Here is a 17,183-nt window from a genome sequence, read left to right on the forward strand (position 1 = left end):
TAATTGTATTAAAAACGTGTTCATATGGAGGAGAAGGCAGCGAACACAGTCAAACAAACAATACGTCCACTGATGCTTCACTTACCCTCCACTGTGAGTCTGGCAGCGCAAGTTTTTCCCAAAACCTCAATCGTATATTCGTCTTCATCGTCAAACTCACAGCAGTTTATGATCAACATGTGTTTCTTTCCATCATCGATGATGTCATACTTTTGGTCGGGGGTGATGATGTCAGCCCCTTTGTACCACATGACCTTAGAGACATCCTTCGTGATGGTACACTCAAACTTAGCCTGTTTCTTTTCAGGCACACAAACGTCCTTCAGCGGGACGACAAAGTCCATTTCGATTTCTGGATTAAAAGGTGACAGGTACAGCACGTAACCAACACAACACAACACAACAGCAACACAACACAACGGCAGCAGCACAATGACAACACAACAGTCTACAGCCAGAGGCTGGCTCACTGGGTCACCGGGGCGCTGACATTAAAAATCACGTTAACCTTCAAAACTTCAGTTGGAGCTTCCTCAGGTTGTGTCGGTGCCTTTGGTTGGAATATCTGGTCTGCTTTGATGTTCAAGGACTCCATGTGTCGAGGGCTAAAACGCGGTCATCAAGGAACGCAAGAAATGCTGCCAACAGGAATTTTTAACGTTCACAGTCCTCCGTCAGTTCTTCTGTCTGTTTTTTCACTGAGTCCATCTGCTGCTATTCTAACACTAATAAAGTGAACACACACAGGACACCAGGTCCAGCAGTGGGGACGGCTGGATTCTAGATTGCTTCATACCGCACTGCATCAAGTGGATTGGTCTTGTCAGTCCTACTAAATAAAGATCTAAGGTCCGCTCTCCACGTGCCGAAAGGCTTTATTTTATTTCGTACGGACCATACGTCTTTATTTTTACAGCTGAAACGCTGGTACACTGCAGCTCCGATGCTGGACACCTGGAGAACCTCTTACCTTTGACGTTGAGCATGGCGCTGGTGATGGCGTTCAGGGCCTGGTAGGAAACTTCTCCGGCCTGGTCCAGCTGAATGTTTTTCAGGGTGAGCCTACGCACTCCACCCTCCATCTGGATGTCGCACGTCTGATGAACACATCACAAAACATTTGTATATCAAAATTATTGCTAATGTAGTTGCACTGAGATTTAATAATAAAAATAATTGGTCCCAGGCTTACTGGGGATCTGGTCAGAACTTCTCCTCTGAGCTTCCATTCTCCTGGAACATCTTCCTCAGAGATCTCCGTCTCAAACGTGGCCTCCTCCTTCTCCACCACCTCAACACTGGCCAGAGGCTTCAGGATGTCGGCCTCGCGCTCTGAGAACAAGTTGTATTAGTACTCACAAATATCAGCCAGGTGAAAGAGGACTGTAAAGGACATGGAGACTGCACTTCAAATGAATGAAAGTGGGTAAACAGATAAACCTCCTAGGGTCAGCTTGGCCGTGTAGATGCGTCCTTCCACCTCCAGGGCATATTCTGCTACGTCATCGGGCTGGCAGTTCTTGATGGTGAGCGTCAGCTCCTTTCCCTCCTTCTTGATCTCCACCTTGTCGGACGGCGTGAGCTCGTTGTCTCCTTTGAGCCACTTCCAGTTCGGAGTGTCTTTGAAGAGCTCACATTTGAACGTAGCAGTTTGCTTCGGTTTCACATGCTGGTCCCTCAGCGGTTTCACTATCCAGTCTTTAATAATTTCTGTTGGAGTTAAACGTTAATGAGTTAGTGTTGATTATGTTGTAAACAATCTGCGCCATTAATAAACTGAATATTGGCAGAGCAGCCACAGTGATTTTAGTCATAGCCTCGTTTATCGACTCTCAGGAAGTTTTCAAAGGACTTCCAAGTTTTTGTTTTCTGAAGGTGTGAAGTAGTCCTGCATGATAAAACACCAGCAATATGAAGCACTACGCAGTCATCAGTAGCACTAAGAACACTATCTAACAGGACATTTGATAGTTTTACTGAAATGCTTTTGATTTAAACCTCCATGAAAGCACGTCATGAAAACATACAATTTGTGTGCATGAACAAACTCCAAGCTGCCGCATCCCTGGATCATAAACAGCCAGAGTCCTGATAGATGAGCTCCTCATTGGCTGACAGCATTTCTGCTCCGGTGTGCTGGTTCATGGCCACCTCTAGCCTCCTCCGTCCTGGTCTGCAGACCTCCCTTGGTAGACACCGGAGATGGACCCAGCAGCTCAGTGAACCGACAGACTCGATGTCGGGGTGCATGAAGGTCGCTGTGAGGTCTGTCAGGTGCAGGTCAACCAATCTGAACCCAACCCTGAGAGCAGAGGGGGAGCTTCTTCCTGGTCGCCTTCTGTGCCCCTCCAGGTTTTAATTGCTTTCTTTATTCAATGTGTATCAAAGTGAGATCATCCCTTTGTCCCTATTAAGCCTCATTCATGTGTCTGAATTTATTGTTGTGTTCACATTAAAGTTATTGTCTGAGACCCTTGATAAAAAGAAACGTGGTTAAATTCAGATGAAACCCTTTTACTCTTGGTCTTTATTAAAGATGGGCCTTTGAAAAGTATTGACTGAATTAAAATACGTCATCCTGGTAAACATTGAGCTTCATGCCTCCCAGATTTGGTCCATGTGTGTGAAACCTGAAGCGGAGGTTTGTAGGGGGCACTATCGAGCCACTTTGCCACACAAAACAAACACCAAAGAAGAACCATGAAATGCTAAATTTGTCACCACTTTAAAACTCGTGAAACTTTTGATATGCCTCTACAGCCACCATAGTTCCTCTGAAAGGTTACTGACTGGTATGACCGCACTGAGGGCTGCGGCACCGCTCGCTGCTCAGGCCCAGAAAAGAGACTTTTGCAGTGTTTCGCACATGCATGATGTCCTGTTCTGCTTACCAATCACTTTGACATTCGTTGTCGTCTTGACGTCCTCCTGTCCGTCCACCTCGCAGGTGTAGGTGCCGGCGTCCTCGTCGTTGGAGTTCTGGATGGTCACGGCGTGCTGCATGCCGATGACGTTGATCTGAACCTTGCCCTCCCGTTTCTTCAGGACGGTGCCATTCTTCTTCCAGACCACATCTCGCTCCTTGTTCAGCTCACAGGTCATGTAGAGAGGTTGACCCTTCAGAGAAGACGTCTCCTCCTCCAGCTCCTTGATCCATTTCACAGGCAGTTCTGCAAGACGCAAAGAGGCGATGAGCTACTTCGCACTGGCGGAGGCTTAAACACAATATAGAAATATTTTACCTTCAACAATGAGCTTGGCTGTGCACGATATCTCCTTTCCAGCATTCTTGGCCACACAGGTGTATTCACCGGTGTCCGACAGCTGGACATCAATAATGTTCAACTTGCGATCTTTGCCATCTGAGGTGAACTTGTGTTTGGGGCTTTCGCGCAAGTTGCTGCCATCTTTCATCCAGGAGGTGATGGCGGTGGAGGGCGACACCTCGCACTCGAAAACAGCAGACGAGCCGATGGACTCGGCCTCCTGCAGCACGATGTCCTGAAGCTTCTTGATGAACTTCAGGGGGACGGCTTTGAGCTTGAATCCCCCGAAGGGCTCCTCTGGTGGTGGTGGGCCCTTTCCGCCGGGCTTCAGTCCACGGCCCCTGCCCTCTCCAGGGGATGGGGTCTGCTTGGCTGAAATGTAAGTAAAGGAAATCAATTCAAAATTTTACAACAGACTGCCATCATCATACAAAACAGAACAGGGCTATCCTTGGAGCCTCAGATGAAACATCTTGAAGAAGTGCAGTTCCTTCTTACTGAAGCTCAGAGGATAACAATGAGCTGGATGACTGAGATTCTAACAGGGATGTTCTTGAGAATTCACAGTTTAAGTGAGACAACATACTTACGCTTCAGCCCTCTACCTCTACCTCTTCCTGCTTCCTCGGCTGGTTGTCCCTCTGTTCAGAAACAAATGAAATTAATTTGCGGCTCACAGTCTAATGAAATGGGAATGTCTTCATTAACGTGGAGGTTTGGAACGTCTATTGAATGGTTGAGAACTATGAAGTGATGGATCTGATGGTAAACATATGACATAATGACAATGAGATGAAGACAGACAAGAAAACATAATGGTGCAAGATGTGAACATCCAGTTCTACAGTGATGTAGCTTTTACACCATGAGGTAGAAGATGAGATGGTACGGAAGCGATGAATATGAGCAGACACACAAAATGACAACACAAATACAAGAAAGGGACGGCGAAACTCGCATCACACTGAAAATACGATGAGGTGAGGAGGATTTAGATGGAGGCATGATGGGTGGAGATTATTCAGGTCATGAGGGGAGGGTTTTTCTCGGTCGTCACCCCACGAGTTGGGGCTGCCACCGTCTCACCTCTCCTGGCCACCCCTGGAACCTCCAGAGCTCCTTCTTCTCCTTCACCTTCCCAGTCCTCTGAGCCATAACTCTCCCGAGGAACAAGCTCCCAGCCCCAGGCCTCCTCTTCCTCCTGCTCTGCCTCTTCCTCCGCTTCAAACTCCTCTTCAAACACCTCCTCCTCTGGCTGTGTGGCAATCTTCTTCATCTGCACAGCTCCAGGAGAGACCTCCTTCGCCAAGGGAACTTTCCCTTTTTCGGGCTTTGCTGGTTCTGCAGCCTTCTCTTCCTCATGCGACGGCTTCTTTGGGATCTTTTTGAGAGTCACGGCTTCAGCAGAGTCTTTGGGTGAAGCAGGTTTAGGAACCTTTTTGAGTCGATCGATACTTGGCCTCCTGTCTACAGGGACTGCTTCAGCTTCTTTAAGCTTCTCAGTTTTAGGAGATGGTGTCTTTTTGAGCTCAACCTTCTTGAGCTGCTCCACAGGCTTCAGAGCCACCTCTTCTTTCTCCTCTGCTGCCTTTGGTAGGACTCCTTTCTTCAGCTGCAGAGGTTTAGATTCCTCAGGAACCTTCTCGGGTTTCTTAACAGCGGCTGGGGCGGGAGACGCTGTTTTCTCCACTGGAACTGCTTCTACCTCCTTCAGCTTCTCTGGCTTTGTCTCAGGAGCTTTAGGGATCTCTGGTCTCTTTGGCCTCGTCTCTGGTTCTCGTTCTTTTGTTTTTTCATCTGGACTTATGCGAGGGCGGCCCTGTAGGTCATCGACTGGCTTCTTCTCTTTCTCCTCTGCTGGTTTCTTCTCAGGCTCTGCAGCCTCTTTGGAAGGCCTTGAGAAGGGCTTCAGCTTCACGCTTTCTATCTCTTGTTCCACTGTTGGGATTTTCTTCACCTTGGTGGGTGCTTTGACCTCCTCAGGCTCTTTGTCTAGAGTTTTCTTTTTATCTGCTGGCTTTGGCACCTTGGCTGGTGGCTCCTTTACCTCTGGAGGTGTTTTCTCAGGCTTCTTTGGCGGTTCTTTGGTTTCCACCTCTCTGGGAGTCCTCTCTCCCTTCTGGAAAGGCAGGGTGTCCCTGTCTGGCCTCTCTTTCTTGTCTTTCTCGGGCTCCTCTGCTGATTTAGGCTTCTCGAATGGCTTTAGTTTGACAACTTCTGGTCCCTCTTCATCTGTTGGCAGCTTCTTCACTTTCTTTAGCGCTGCACTAGGTGGAGCAGGCTCCTCTTCCTTCGGTGCTTTGGGAGTTTTCTTTAAAGAAATCTCATCTTCCGGTCTTTCATCTTTTGGGATGGGCTTTTGGCGGTTCCATGCGTCTTTGGGAGACACTTTTTGTTCCTCTTCTTTAGGTTGAATAACTTCTGGCTTTTTCACCATGTCTGCTTTCTCTCGAGGCGTCTTCTCCTCCACAGATCTCCTGGTGGCCACTGAAAACTCAACAGCCTCTCTTTGCACCATCTCCTCCACAGCAAAAACAGTGCTTGTGGTGACCTTCTGGGGTTTCTGCTCTTGTTCAGCCTCTTTCGGTGGAACTGATGGGATCTTCTTCAGCTTGATTATCTCCTGCTCCTCTTCCACTTCCCTCATGACTCTGGTTGTTTTCTTTAAGGTGGGGATCTCAAATGTGCCGTCCTCTTCCAACTGAACTTTACCTTTTTTAGGAAGAACCATTTCTAAGGCAGCAAAGGTTTGATATTACTTACTGACACACATACCTAACACTTAGAAAATATGATGAAAACAGTAACAGAAGAGGCTTACAGGTGGACAAAGACTCAACAGTTACACTATTATATAATTAGCAGACTTTAAATTGTTTGGTAGAAAATGTGATGATGCATGTAGTGAACCAAACAGAGCTCGTTAGGGCCCAACAATATCCAAGTGATTACGTGACCAGTTCAGCCACTGACTAGGTGCTGCGAGTTGCTGTGGACTGTATGTACTGAGGTAAAGTAAGAAGTAATCTGTGGTCCTACCTTTTTTGACTCCTCCCGGTGCTTGTACGGGTCCCTTGGTTTCATCTATTACAGAAGTATAGTTCACAAAGATGTTAATTAGGCATGTACCTGGTCATAAACAGCAATGTGACAGTTTGAACAGGAAGACTTTCAGAGGCTTCTAAATATTCTAATAAAGATGAAAATGTGACTAAGATGCAGAATAAAACAGCTCAGTTTCATGTTTATCAGAATAAGATGAGAAATGAGTGAACAAACAGAGGTGACATGAAGCTAAGATGTGTCCAAGAAGCACAGTGCATGCTCACGTTGGATTCAGGATCAGTGAATGAACGGACCGAGCTGCTGCTAAGGCCCATGTAGCACAGACAAAGCAGAACATGACAAAGATGGAACAAAGAGGATGCTGCCCTCTCAGTCCTTCAAAGACCTCTACCTGTCTCTACAACGGGTTCTTCTTCTGCTGGGACCGTCTTGGTTGGTTCTTCAGCCTTCATGGCAGGCTTGGTCACTTCAGGTATAAAAAAAGAGTGAACTGGAGAATTGGAAAGCATCACCAAAACACACTTTGTAAAAGGATGTTTGTCAGGATACCTGGCTTTGTTTCTTCTGGTGGAGTTATTCTCTTCTCCAGCTTCTGACTGACTTCAGGCCTTTTGGAAGCTTCTTGAATTTTTGCAGCAACCTGCGGTTTGCTCCCTTAAAGCACAAGTATACATGAAATCAGCCAAAAAGATCTTCTGCTGCTTCATCTCAGCTCTGAGGTCATGTTACTGTTCCATGTTTACACCCATGTTTGATTTCTTTGCTTTCCTTTAATGAACGGACTGACATGTTCTTCAGCAGAAGGTTTCAAAGATTCAGATTTGCTGAAGAGTGGCACTCTGTCACGAATGCCTTAAGAACTGCTCACACAGAAACACACAGATTTAAGAAGAAGAAGAAGAAGGGTACCTTCTTGAGGAGCAGCCGGTGGTTCTTTGGCTTGTGGTGGCAAGTCCTTCTCCTTCACGGGAACTTGGAAATGAAATTACAAGACAGTCAGACTCAGCAAGACTGATGGGGGAGCACCGAACCAAGAACAAATAACGGGAAAAATCCCCAAGAAAATGCACAAAGACGGATGAAAGGTACATGAAAATATTCCACTGTGCAAAACAACACACACACACACACCCACCTACACCTACACACACACACACACACACACACACACAGTGCAATAAAACAGACACAAACAAGTAGTATGAGTACAGAAGTCAGAGTGGGTGCTATCAGAGTGCCTGAGCGGACTTCAGACAGATGGGTGAATGACATGACATCCTCTGGATACGATGAGGTGCTCAGATCAAAAACAAGTGCTCAGTGACAGAGTTCTTCCTCTGTACCTCTGCAAGCTTCTTGAAGGAAGGCATGTTCTGTCCCTTCTGGAGTCAAACCCCTTGTTTCTACGACGGACCGACAGCCCGGAGCTTCTCTGCTTCTGGTTGGTTGAAGCGTGAAGCGGTCGTCCGACTGCGGCCTCCCTCCGATGGTGTGATCTGTTACTGAAGGCTCTCTGACTGCAGGCTCACGCCAAAGCCTCACATCAAAACCGTCTTTTGATTCCTGGCTTTCAAACACTACCTCAGCTCTGTTTACTGACTGTTCTGTGTTTGGTTCATCTTTAGAACCTTCTTTGCATGCTTTAGGTTCCATCCTTGTTGTGACTATGTCTGATAGCCGTGATCCTTTAAATGCCATTTCAGCGTGTTCCCCTTTAACAGTACTTCCTGTACCTGTGTCAGGTTTACATGCGACCATCTGTGAGGGAATTTCCTCTCCTGGTGCACTAGATTCAGTCAGTTCTGGAAACTTTATTGGAATAGTTCCAACAACCTCTGCCATCCTGCTGCGTTTTCCACAAGTATTTTGCGGTACTTCTTTAGTTTTAGCTGCATAAGAAGTATCATTTGATTCGTAACCTTCCCTCTCTACTGATCTAGTAACTTTTACGCCATCATCTGAGGAACTACACGTTTGTAGAGCAGCAGCTAATGTATCTTGTTCTTTTGCAACCAATGGTTTTTCATGTGCAGCATCCACTACAGGTGTCCTGGAAGCCTGTTGCTGCTTTGTGTCTACAGGTGGACAAACATCTTTCACTACGTCTACTGCAGACTGAAAGCCCTCACCTGTTTCCTCTCCTTTGTATTGACCTTCCTCATGTCCTTGTGTAGTATCTCCTCTGAGCAATGTTCCTCTTGTTGCCTTTGTTTCCTGCTTTGATGGTATTTTACCTTCATCTAGTGCAGTTCTACCAGTTTTTAATTGACTTGTGACTTCTTTTAATTGCTTAAACTCTTGATCTCCTGCTACAGTATCCACACTTGCCTTGGTGGACTCTTGTCTTTGTAGTTCATTCACTGTCTCTTTTTCTGATGCTAAATGTTTTTCTAGCTTGTCTAGAACAATAAACCTTTGAGGAGTACCTGGTTTTAAATCTCTAAGTGGAGTTATGAGATGTTTTTCAGATGCAGCCTCCGTCACAGGTGCCACAGAAGCCTTTGTAGCTTGACTGAGTTTCGTTTCAAACACAGTAAAACTCCTACATTCATCTCTAACGATATCTGTTTTGGACTGCACCTCCTCCAGACACAGGTTTCTGTTTTTGTCCAACCTCTGGCCTTCTGCTTCAAGAGATCTGGATTTCTTTGTGACAACATCTTCAAGTATAATATCTGACATTTGGTCAGACTTTGGATGTTCTTCAGTTGCTTCTTTCTTTTGTGGAACTTGTTCTGATTGTTCCTTCGTTTCATGGGGAATGTGCTTGAAGTCTGTTGTGTGACAAAGATCACCTGGTTTCTTCTCTGTTACTTTCATCTCAGCCATCATTTTTGTTTCAGTTGGTCTCGGAGTCTGGTTCTTCTCTTCTGCTTCTCCAGCTACCTTTTCTGTCTCTTCTGTCTTTGTGGGGATGGGTTCTGGTTGACGGGTGTCTCCTGTTTCTTTGTCTTCACCAGAATGTTTCCTCTGTAGTTGGGTTACTTTCAAGTGTTCTTGTCTTTCTAAGCGTTTCTTTTCACGGGGAGCCACTCTGTTGCTTTCATCTGTTTCCAGGTTCAACATGTTTCCTTCAGCCTTTTCTTTGACCACGTCATCGAATGCAGTGCTCTGTGCTCGTCCAGCTGTTTTAATGGTTTGTTTTGTCGTGGGCCTTTCAGCAGAAACCACTGAAGTCTGTGTTTCTACTTGTTTCTGTTTCATTGCTGTTGCTCTCAAAGGTCTGACACTCGTATGTAGATCTGTAGCTGCTGGGTCTCGGCGCTCTTCCTCTGTAACCTTCTTAGAGTTTCCTGACTTTGAAGTTTTGTCTTTTTCACTTTTCTTATGGGAAACAGGCTGTGAAGCATCGTCTCTCACTGCTTCTTCAGGCCCAGTCTTGTGGACCTGCTGCCCCCCTTCAGCTAGACGTGTCTGGTTTCCTCTGTCTTTGACCAGAACAACTGCTGACTGAGGTTCATCTGTAACATCTCCAGTCTTTGGTGTTGCTTCCTTTAAGGATCTGGATTCTGTCTTTGCCATTCCCTCCTTTCTTGTTTTTCCAACCACAACTTTCCTTTTAATTTGTTGTTCCTGTGATTTTTGTATCCAGTCTTCAATGGAGATGACATTTTTAGTTTTAGTGTTTCTGGTTTCTGGCAGGGTGTCAGGATCTGTGTTTACTTCTTCAGATGTCTCCTCAACGATGGGCGTCGCTGAAGCAGTTCTTTCCATCTGCTGCCGTGTTGCTGTCGTCTCTTGAAGAGTAAAAACTTTGAAAGTTTGATCTGTAACTGTGTTCCCCTTTAGCTGGTCTTCTTCAACCACAGTCCTTTCAGGTTCAGGTGATTCTTTCTTGGTTGCATCACCTGTAGCTTCAGTTGTCCTCTGTTTTCCAGTGGCACTTATCGCAGTCCCTTTCTGACGTGCTTTGATCGTTACAGGTGTATCTGAAGCTTCTTGCTGCGTTGTTGGTTTCTTCAGGTCAGTCCAAGCATCTGGAGCAGTTTCATCTGCAGCTTTGTCCCATTTACGTAACATCTGTCCTCCTTCGTTCTTCAGAGGACTGGCCTCTGACTCAGGAACCTCCTCTGGACTGAATGCAGCTTCTTTCTCTGCTGGTTCTTCAGAAACCTCTTCAGGTTTTATCTCCACTACATCTATGTCCTGGCTTGGTTTGAGTGTCAGCTCCATCTCTTCAGTCAGTTTAGCTTTAGAACATCTATCTTTCACTGTGGTCTTGTTCTGTACTGACTCAACAAGAGCCTCTTCAGCTTTAACTAACCTCTGTGGTTCTTCTGAACCTTGGTCACCTTCCTTTGCAGAAATGCTTTCTGCCATATGATGCTTACTTCCGGCAAAGTCTCTGACCTGTGTCTTTATTTTGGGATGAAATTTTGAAGCAGCTTGTGCTAATGACAGATCTTTGGCTGGTTCCACTGAGGAACTGTCTCCTTGTCTTTCTGTGGTTGACTTGCTGTCTCTGATTATAATCTCAGATTGGTCTTGAATCTGTCCCCTTCCCTTTTCCTCCAGAGGAACCTTGTCTGAGCTCGTACCATCTGTGACTTTAGTTGCATCTGTCTCAGGAGGAACTGAGGTTTCAACTTCGGCTTGCTCAAATCTGACGTCATCAAGTTCGGACATATTTTCTTCCATTTCAGGCGAACTCAGCTGCAGGCCTTTCATAGTTTCATTTGCATTTCTAACTTTTAACTTGATGGCAGCATCTTGTTCTGTAAATCTATTCATAATTTCATCAGATTTACTGACGTTTTCTGTTTTGTTCAGCTCCTCAGTGGGAGTAGTTTTGGGATCTTTAACTGTGGCTGCCTTTGACTGGACAGACTGGATGGTAATATTGGCAGCTTCTACCAGTTTCTCTTCCACATCAGATTCCTCTGATTTCTTGGGGAGACAAACTTTTCCTAAAGGTTTACTGGGTAACTCTGTTTTTCTCACTGATGATTCAGGTTTATCTTTGAGCCTCTGGATCTTTGCATCAGCTTCAAACGTCTCCTGTTTTTGATGTGATGCAGCTTCGGCTGAACTTTCTGAACTCTCATTTTTAACTTCACTACTCTGAGAAACTTTATGCTGTTCAGTCTCTTTTTGAACATTTTCTTCAACCTGACTTTTTCTTTCAGTGAGTTTTTCCAGAACTGCTGCAGCTTTTCTACTCTTAGATTTTGTTTCTGTCATGACAGCCTCTAAGTGAGCTTGTCTTGTTGGCAGGCCCTGTGTCTTTAAACCATCAGTAACAGATATATCACCATCAGGTTCCTGCACAGTCCTAAACATCCCTTCCTGTGGTTCACATGTCTGTGTAGATTCATATTCAATGGCTTTTCCAACATCTTCATATTCAGTCTCTTCTGCTTCCCCTGACATGAGATCTTCTGGGATCTTCTGAGCTCCTGCTCTTCTCTCATCCTTTAACAGACTGGCAGCAGTCTCTTCAAAATGTTAAAAGGTACGAAGAAAAAGCACCAAGTAGCGGTGCCAAGAGATTAGAGAAAAACAGGAACACAGACACAAACATTTGGTGTTAAAGGAGACAGAATAATAAGAATCCAACAAAGGAAGATGTGCTGATGTTGTACCTCTCTTTAGTCCTTTTGTCTCAACTGGAGCTTCATGAGACAAAGCAGCAGGAACAGTGGTGGGACTCTTCTGGGCTTCAGCTTCTTTAAAGAATCATTTGTTTGGGTTTTGTGCAAAATATTAATGTTTAGGAGAAAAAGAAGAAGAAGAAAGACTCAAAACCACACTGGGATAAAAAAGAATTGTTTGAAAAATATACAAAAGCACAGAAACAGAGGAGTGATGAAGCTTGAAGACATGGAGGACAAACAAACATGAGACGTGGTTGGAGTTGAAGCTGAACAGTGAAGACGTTAGATTGATATCAGTACCTCTGGAAGCCGTTTGTGTTGAAATCCTTTTTGTGGTCTCTGGTTTTGAAGGAGCTAAAGCTTTGGTCTGAACATCCAATAAACGTTCTTCCTTTGTCTCTCCAGGACCTTTGGGTTCCTCTTTTGTCTTGTACTCGGTTTCAGTTTTTGCAGCGACGGACTCAAACTCTGATTTCTTAAGATCGATATCTGTTACTGACTCTTTGGGTTTTACCTCCACTTTAGCTTTATCAGCAGCTTTCTTGTTTGTCTCAAACCTTTCTGCAGATTGAACCTGATTCTCCTGCTTTTTAACAGACATCTTTTGTGATGCGTCGTGTCTTTGGGCGTCAGAAATGAGGGCTGGTTTGGTCTGAGCTTCCTCCTCTCTGCTCTGAGGGATCATTTCTGTTGTTCTGTCTTTAGCTGTGACTTCTGTAAACTCTGTAGTTCTGCTGTATGTTCTATCCTGAACAGCTGAAGATACTCCCTCATCTCGACAAACTGACTGCTCGTAGCTGACCTCCTTCAAAGCCTGTTTTCTTACCTCTGTGCTGACAACAGCTGGGGAAGGTTTGGTTTTCTCTGCCTCTGCGAGATCTTTGCCCAACGCTACATCTCTGTCTGAAATAGCTTCCTGGTGTCTGCTTGCTGCCGTGATGCTCATCTCTACACTAGCCTCAGGTTTGTCTGGCAGCTGTCTGACTGATGTGTCGTCTGAGGTTCCCTCCGTCGTCCTGACAGAGAACTCCTCCTCCTCCTCACCTGTTTCTTTGGTGGCTTTATCTCGCAGCTCTGTGACGGCTGTGCGGATGAAAACTACATTCTCTTGTGTTTGTGGGTCGATTTCTCTGCTTTCTTTCCTCTTTGCAGTGTCAGTAACAGATATCTGACCGCTCAGCTCCGACCTTTCCTCTCTTTGGCTCTGCTGCTCAGTGAACACATCTATTTCTGACAGTACTGTTCGGCCCAGAGCAGCCACTTCGTCTTCAAACAACACTTCAGCGTGTTGCTCCGTGGCATCTTCGTGTTCCCACAGCTTCTCCGTGGGACAAACTTTCTCCGTCACGTAATAAACCTCCTGTATCTTCTGAGCTCCTTTCTTTCGCTCAATCTTGACAAGACTTGTAGCTGCTGGACGGTTTAAGAGGTTGTTGAAGAAGAGGCGTCATGAGGCGGCGCCAAGAGGTGACAACAGAACACAGAGACAATGTTAGGAGGAGACAACACAGAGATTAAAGGTGAAAATCCACCTGCTGTGTATTATCATGAAGAGTTACAGACTAAGATGGTTAAAGCGCTCCATTACGCTCTCAGTGCTCGATACCTTTTTCAGAAGGAGGGATTTGTTTCCGCTGTTCAGCCTCTGCGGGCTGAGGCTTCGGAACCTTCTTGGCTTCGATTTCTTCGAAATGATCAGTTTTTATTTCCAGATGAATGTGAGCAGAAGAGAAGACATTTTAAAGAATAAATTTAGACAGTTAACAAAGTGACAGAAGGAACCAGCACAGCGGGAATCACACAAAACAGAGTCAAAGACATGGAAGAGGGACGTAAGAAGTCATGAAAGCTTTGAAGACGAGGCAACAGCTCAGTTTGTCGTCGCTCTACACACTGGCTCAAAAAACGAAACTGTTCTGCTCTTTATTCAGGTCAAATCAGAACAATCATCGTAGCTTAAAACTCGCTTGTAAAGTCACATGGCCCTGTCGTTTTTGTTCGGTTTTCCCAGTTCCTCCAGTGGCTTTGCACCAGCAAAGCACTGCTGCTGATGAGCTGGGTATCTGCCTGAACGTTTCATTTTTTGAGAGTATGTGTGCAACAAAATGCTCCACATACCGATGAGCGAGTCCTGAAACTGAACTGCTGTCAATGGTTCTTCATCGATGAGATAAAACAGAAAGTGGAGGTCTGCCTCAGCTGTACCTGTAGGAAGAGTTTCTTCAGCCTCTCGTTTAGCTTTGGCCTCAGGCACCTTCTCAGGTGTTTTGTCTACAGAGATCCTCTCTGGTTGTTTCTTTGACACCCTGTCAGGCTTTGCTTCCTCAACCTTCACAGGAATCTCCTCAGGTGGCTTCTTCTCAGGAAGTCTCTCTTCTTCAGCCACCTTTGGAGGAACTTTTGCAGGCTTCCTTTCAGGAGGAGCCTTCTCCTTTTCTTCTGGTGCTTTTTCTGGGACCCTCTCATGGACCTTTTCCTTCACATCAGGTTTCCTTGGAGGTTGTTTTTCAGGCATTTTATCAGGCAGCCTCTCAGGTACAGGCTCCAACACAGCTGCTTCATCAAACACCTTCTGAGGAACTTTTTCAGCCACCTCTTCGGGTACAGGTTTAGGTTTGGCCTTCAAAGCTTTAAGAGGGTTTGGCACAAAAACATACACAAGACACGACTATAAAGACCAGAACAATGTGCTGGCGCACAACAAAGGAACATTAAACACAACAGGGAATACTCTACTCAAGTTTGCAACCATAAATATCTGCAACAGCTTTCCTGGAACTCATGCGTAGACCTGCTGGTAGGTCTTTCGGTTGTTTCAGTAATGTCACCTTGCTTATTTAAAACTTTAAAAAGTCACAGGACAAGAAAGTGAACACAACCTCAGGGTACCTTTCTCTTTCTTTGTTGGCTCTTCTTTGGGGGGAACAACAGGTTCTGGTTTCTTGGCTGCTTTCGGAGGTTCGGGTATTTTTTCCTGCACAGGAACTTTAAAGAATACCATTCACATATATTAGAAGCCTAGAAGAGTGCTGTTGGAGAAAACCAAACACTCTATCGAGTGCAAGACGAGACAAACTCGACAAACCGGACAAACACAACGTGCAGCCCCATCGTCACAACACGGTAACGGTCAGGTTAGACGTTAGACAAACACACCACAGAAGTTCTAAGATGAGTCCAAGAGTTTTAGTGTGAAAGGCTTCAGCTACCTTTAACTGCTTCAGGCTTCTTCTGTACTGCTTCTTCCTCTTTGTCCAACTTTTGTGGCACTGCCGGTGGTGCTGGAGGTGCAGCCACCTCCTTCTTTGGTGGTGCTTCTGGTACTTTAAAAGAACATGTGTTTATTGTTAGGATTAAAACATGGAGCTACACACACAACCAGCAAACACTGTCGCTGTCGTCTAGCGTTGACATCATAACGTAAAATGTTCTGTGATATCCAATGCTTAGACACGGTTAGGTTTCCACAGGTTAAAGCATTAAGACGTTTGCTTGCACAAACATTGAAACACAAACAGGATCAATCGGTCAGTCCACTGAGTTACAGTCGGACTAAGAGGGTTAAGAGCCAAATCTCAACCAGACAGGTTCTATACCTTTCTTCTCAGGTTCCTTTGGCGGGGCTGTTGGTTGTGGTTTAGTTTTTGAAGGTTCTGGTTTAGACACCGGAGCTTCGGCTTGTTTCACCTCAGCTTCAGGTTTGGGAACCGTCATGGGTTCTGGACGTTCTGGCTTCGTTACAGGAGGTTCCGGTTTACTGACTTCTGGTTTTGGTTTTTCTGGTTCTGGCTTTGCTTTTCTGGTTTCTGGTTCTGGTTTTGCAGCCTCTTTGGGGACTTAAAGCAACATGAAGATGGATTTAGATCAGCAAAGACAGAAAGATTCGCTTCACACGTGAAGCTATGCAAACACACCTGAAGACATCTTAAACACACACACGGCTGCAGAAGCTCAGCACACATCCAAACAACAGCAGGAAATACCTTTGGATGGCGGCGTCGCCGGCTTCTGTACCGGCGCCGTCTTAGCTTCGGGCTCCGGCTCAGCCTTCCCTGCAGGTTTAGCGTCAGGTTGTGCTTTGGGAGCTGCTGCAGGTTTTGGCTTCGGTTCGGGCTCAGCTGTTTTGGGCTTTGTTGGAACCTGAGGCTCATCTTCAAGTAGGCGACATAGAGATTAGCTGATGTTACTGAGAAGTAGCTTCTAAAGTTATCAAGAAGTGCTTGAAAAAATAAGAAGACAGTCAACAGGTAGACGCACACTGATGAAGAGCGACTTTAGTGACAGCGTTGTGTGGACAGTGGATCATAAGGACAGCGACAGACGTGAAGAGGTGAGAAGCAGAGGGGAGGATGAGTAAGTGAAGGCATCGAACAGGAAAATCAAAGTACCTTTCTTTGGCACGCCAGGTTTCTCAGCAGGCGGCGTCGGAGCTACAGTCGGCTTCTTAACCTCCTCTGGTTCTTTTAAAGTACATTCAAACACACAATAAGCTCAAAGAAATCAGGACAATGAAAGGAATCTAAAGCAAACCACAGGAGAGAAGCGTAAAGACAGCAGATGATCAGCAGAGAGATGCTAGAAGGCAGACATCTCTACCTTTGGGAGCAGGAGCTTCCTTCTTCTCTGGAACTGAAACTACAGGAACCGTTTCTTCCACCAGCTTTTTGGCTTCTGGTGCTTCAGCATTTCAGTTTAGTAAGGGAAACATCACACAGACACAATTACAATCAATACACAGCTTTAAAGAGTGAGAACAGGGATGAACACAACAAAGCCAACATCTGAAGTATGTTGGTACCTTTCGGTGGTGACGGTTCCTTCGCGGCTGCTGTCGGCTTCTCTTCTGGCTTTTTCTCAGCTTTGGGAACTTAAAAGACACCGACACCGTTAGCATCACAAGAGAAACGCTGTGCAGGTGAAGCAGAGCAGCGCAGCAGAAGATAAGAAGGCAGAGAAGCCACTACAGGACGAAGTGTGATAAGATTATCTGCAGCCCAAGTCAAAGGGAGTCAACAGCAAAGATGTTAGTTGCAGGACGGACAGATGAGCTGTTGCACAGAGCTGCAGCAGAAACATGTTTTCAGCTCTTTGTACCTTTTGTTGGCATCTCTTCTCTCATTTCAACTTTCTTCGTCTCTACTTTCTCCTCAATGGGAACTCTGGCAGCTGCGGAGAAAACAGAACCATGATCACCACCAGAGAACATCAACGGGTCACTGCAGCAAAACCTTTTCTCACTTTAACCCTCTGAACTCCA

The 17,183-nt window shown here is 45.6% G+C and overlaps 2 protein-coding genes across 2 annotated transcripts in view; both read right to left on the reverse strand.

The window, feature by feature from the left end:
• Nucleotides 1–17,183, reverse strand: part of ttn.2 (titin, tandem duplicate 2) — a 236,644-nt gene that overhangs the window by 126,324 nt on the left and 93,137 nt on the right. Inside the window, exons 86-109 of the mRNA XM_008292835.1 lie at nt 17,021–17,092; nt 16,725–16,793; nt 16,523–16,603; nt 16,315–16,386; nt 15,910–16,077; nt 15,523–15,762; nt 15,136–15,249; nt 14,816–14,911; nt 14,132–14,554; nt 13,533–13,610; nt 12,068–13,339; nt 11,915–11,998; nt 7,242–7,304; nt 6,882–6,986; nt 6,724–6,798; nt 6,306–6,350; nt 4,353–5,999; nt 3,857–3,907; nt 3,243–3,638; nt 2,892–3,170; nt 1,441–1,710; nt 1,193–1,332; nt 971–1,097; nt 86–352 (exon numbers count right to left, since the gene is read on the reverse strand). Of these exons, the coding sequence (XP_008291057.1) occupies nt 86–352; nt 971–1,097; nt 1,193–1,332; nt 1,441–1,710; nt 2,892–3,170; nt 3,243–3,638; nt 3,857–3,907; nt 4,353–5,999; nt 6,306–6,350; nt 6,724–6,798; nt 6,882–6,986; nt 7,242–7,304; nt 11,915–11,998; nt 12,068–13,339; nt 13,533–13,610; nt 14,132–14,554; nt 14,816–14,911; nt 15,136–15,249; nt 15,523–15,762; nt 15,910–16,077; nt 16,315–16,386; nt 16,523–16,603; nt 16,725–16,793; nt 17,021–17,092 (6,234 nt within the window). The remainder of the gene's footprint in view (nt 1–85; nt 353–970; nt 1,098–1,192; nt 1,333–1,440; nt 1,711–2,891; nt 3,171–3,242; nt 3,639–3,856; nt 3,908–4,352; nt 6,000–6,305; nt 6,351–6,723; nt 6,799–6,881; nt 6,987–7,241; nt 7,305–11,914; nt 11,999–12,067; nt 13,340–13,532; nt 13,611–14,131; nt 14,555–14,815; nt 14,912–15,135; nt 15,250–15,522; nt 15,763–15,909; nt 16,078–16,314; nt 16,387–16,522; nt 16,604–16,724; nt 16,794–17,020; nt 17,093–17,183) is intronic.
• Nucleotides 7,314–11,888, reverse strand: LOC103365407 (titin-like). Its single transcript, XM_008292833.1, has one exon. The coding sequence runs from the start codon at nt 11,700–11,702 to the stop codon at nt 7,650–7,652; it is 4,053 nt and encodes a 1,350-aa protein (XP_008291055.1). The 5' UTR covers nt 11,703–11,888; the 3' UTR covers nt 7,314–7,649.

This window comes from Stegastes partitus, unplaced genomic scaffold (genome assembly GCF_000690725.1).
Source record: "Stegastes partitus isolate 25-593 unplaced genomic scaffold, Stegastes_partitus-1.0.2 Scaffold837, whole genome shotgun sequence".
NCBI lineage: Eukaryota > Metazoa > Chordata > Actinopteri > Pomacentridae > Stegastes > Stegastes partitus.

Bases quoted from the DNA above. Each gene is read 5' to 3' on its own strand.
- LOC103365407 (XM_008292833.1), bottom strand. From the start codon at position 11,702: ATGTCAGGGGAAGCAGAAGAGACTGAATATGAAGATGTTGGAAAAGCC.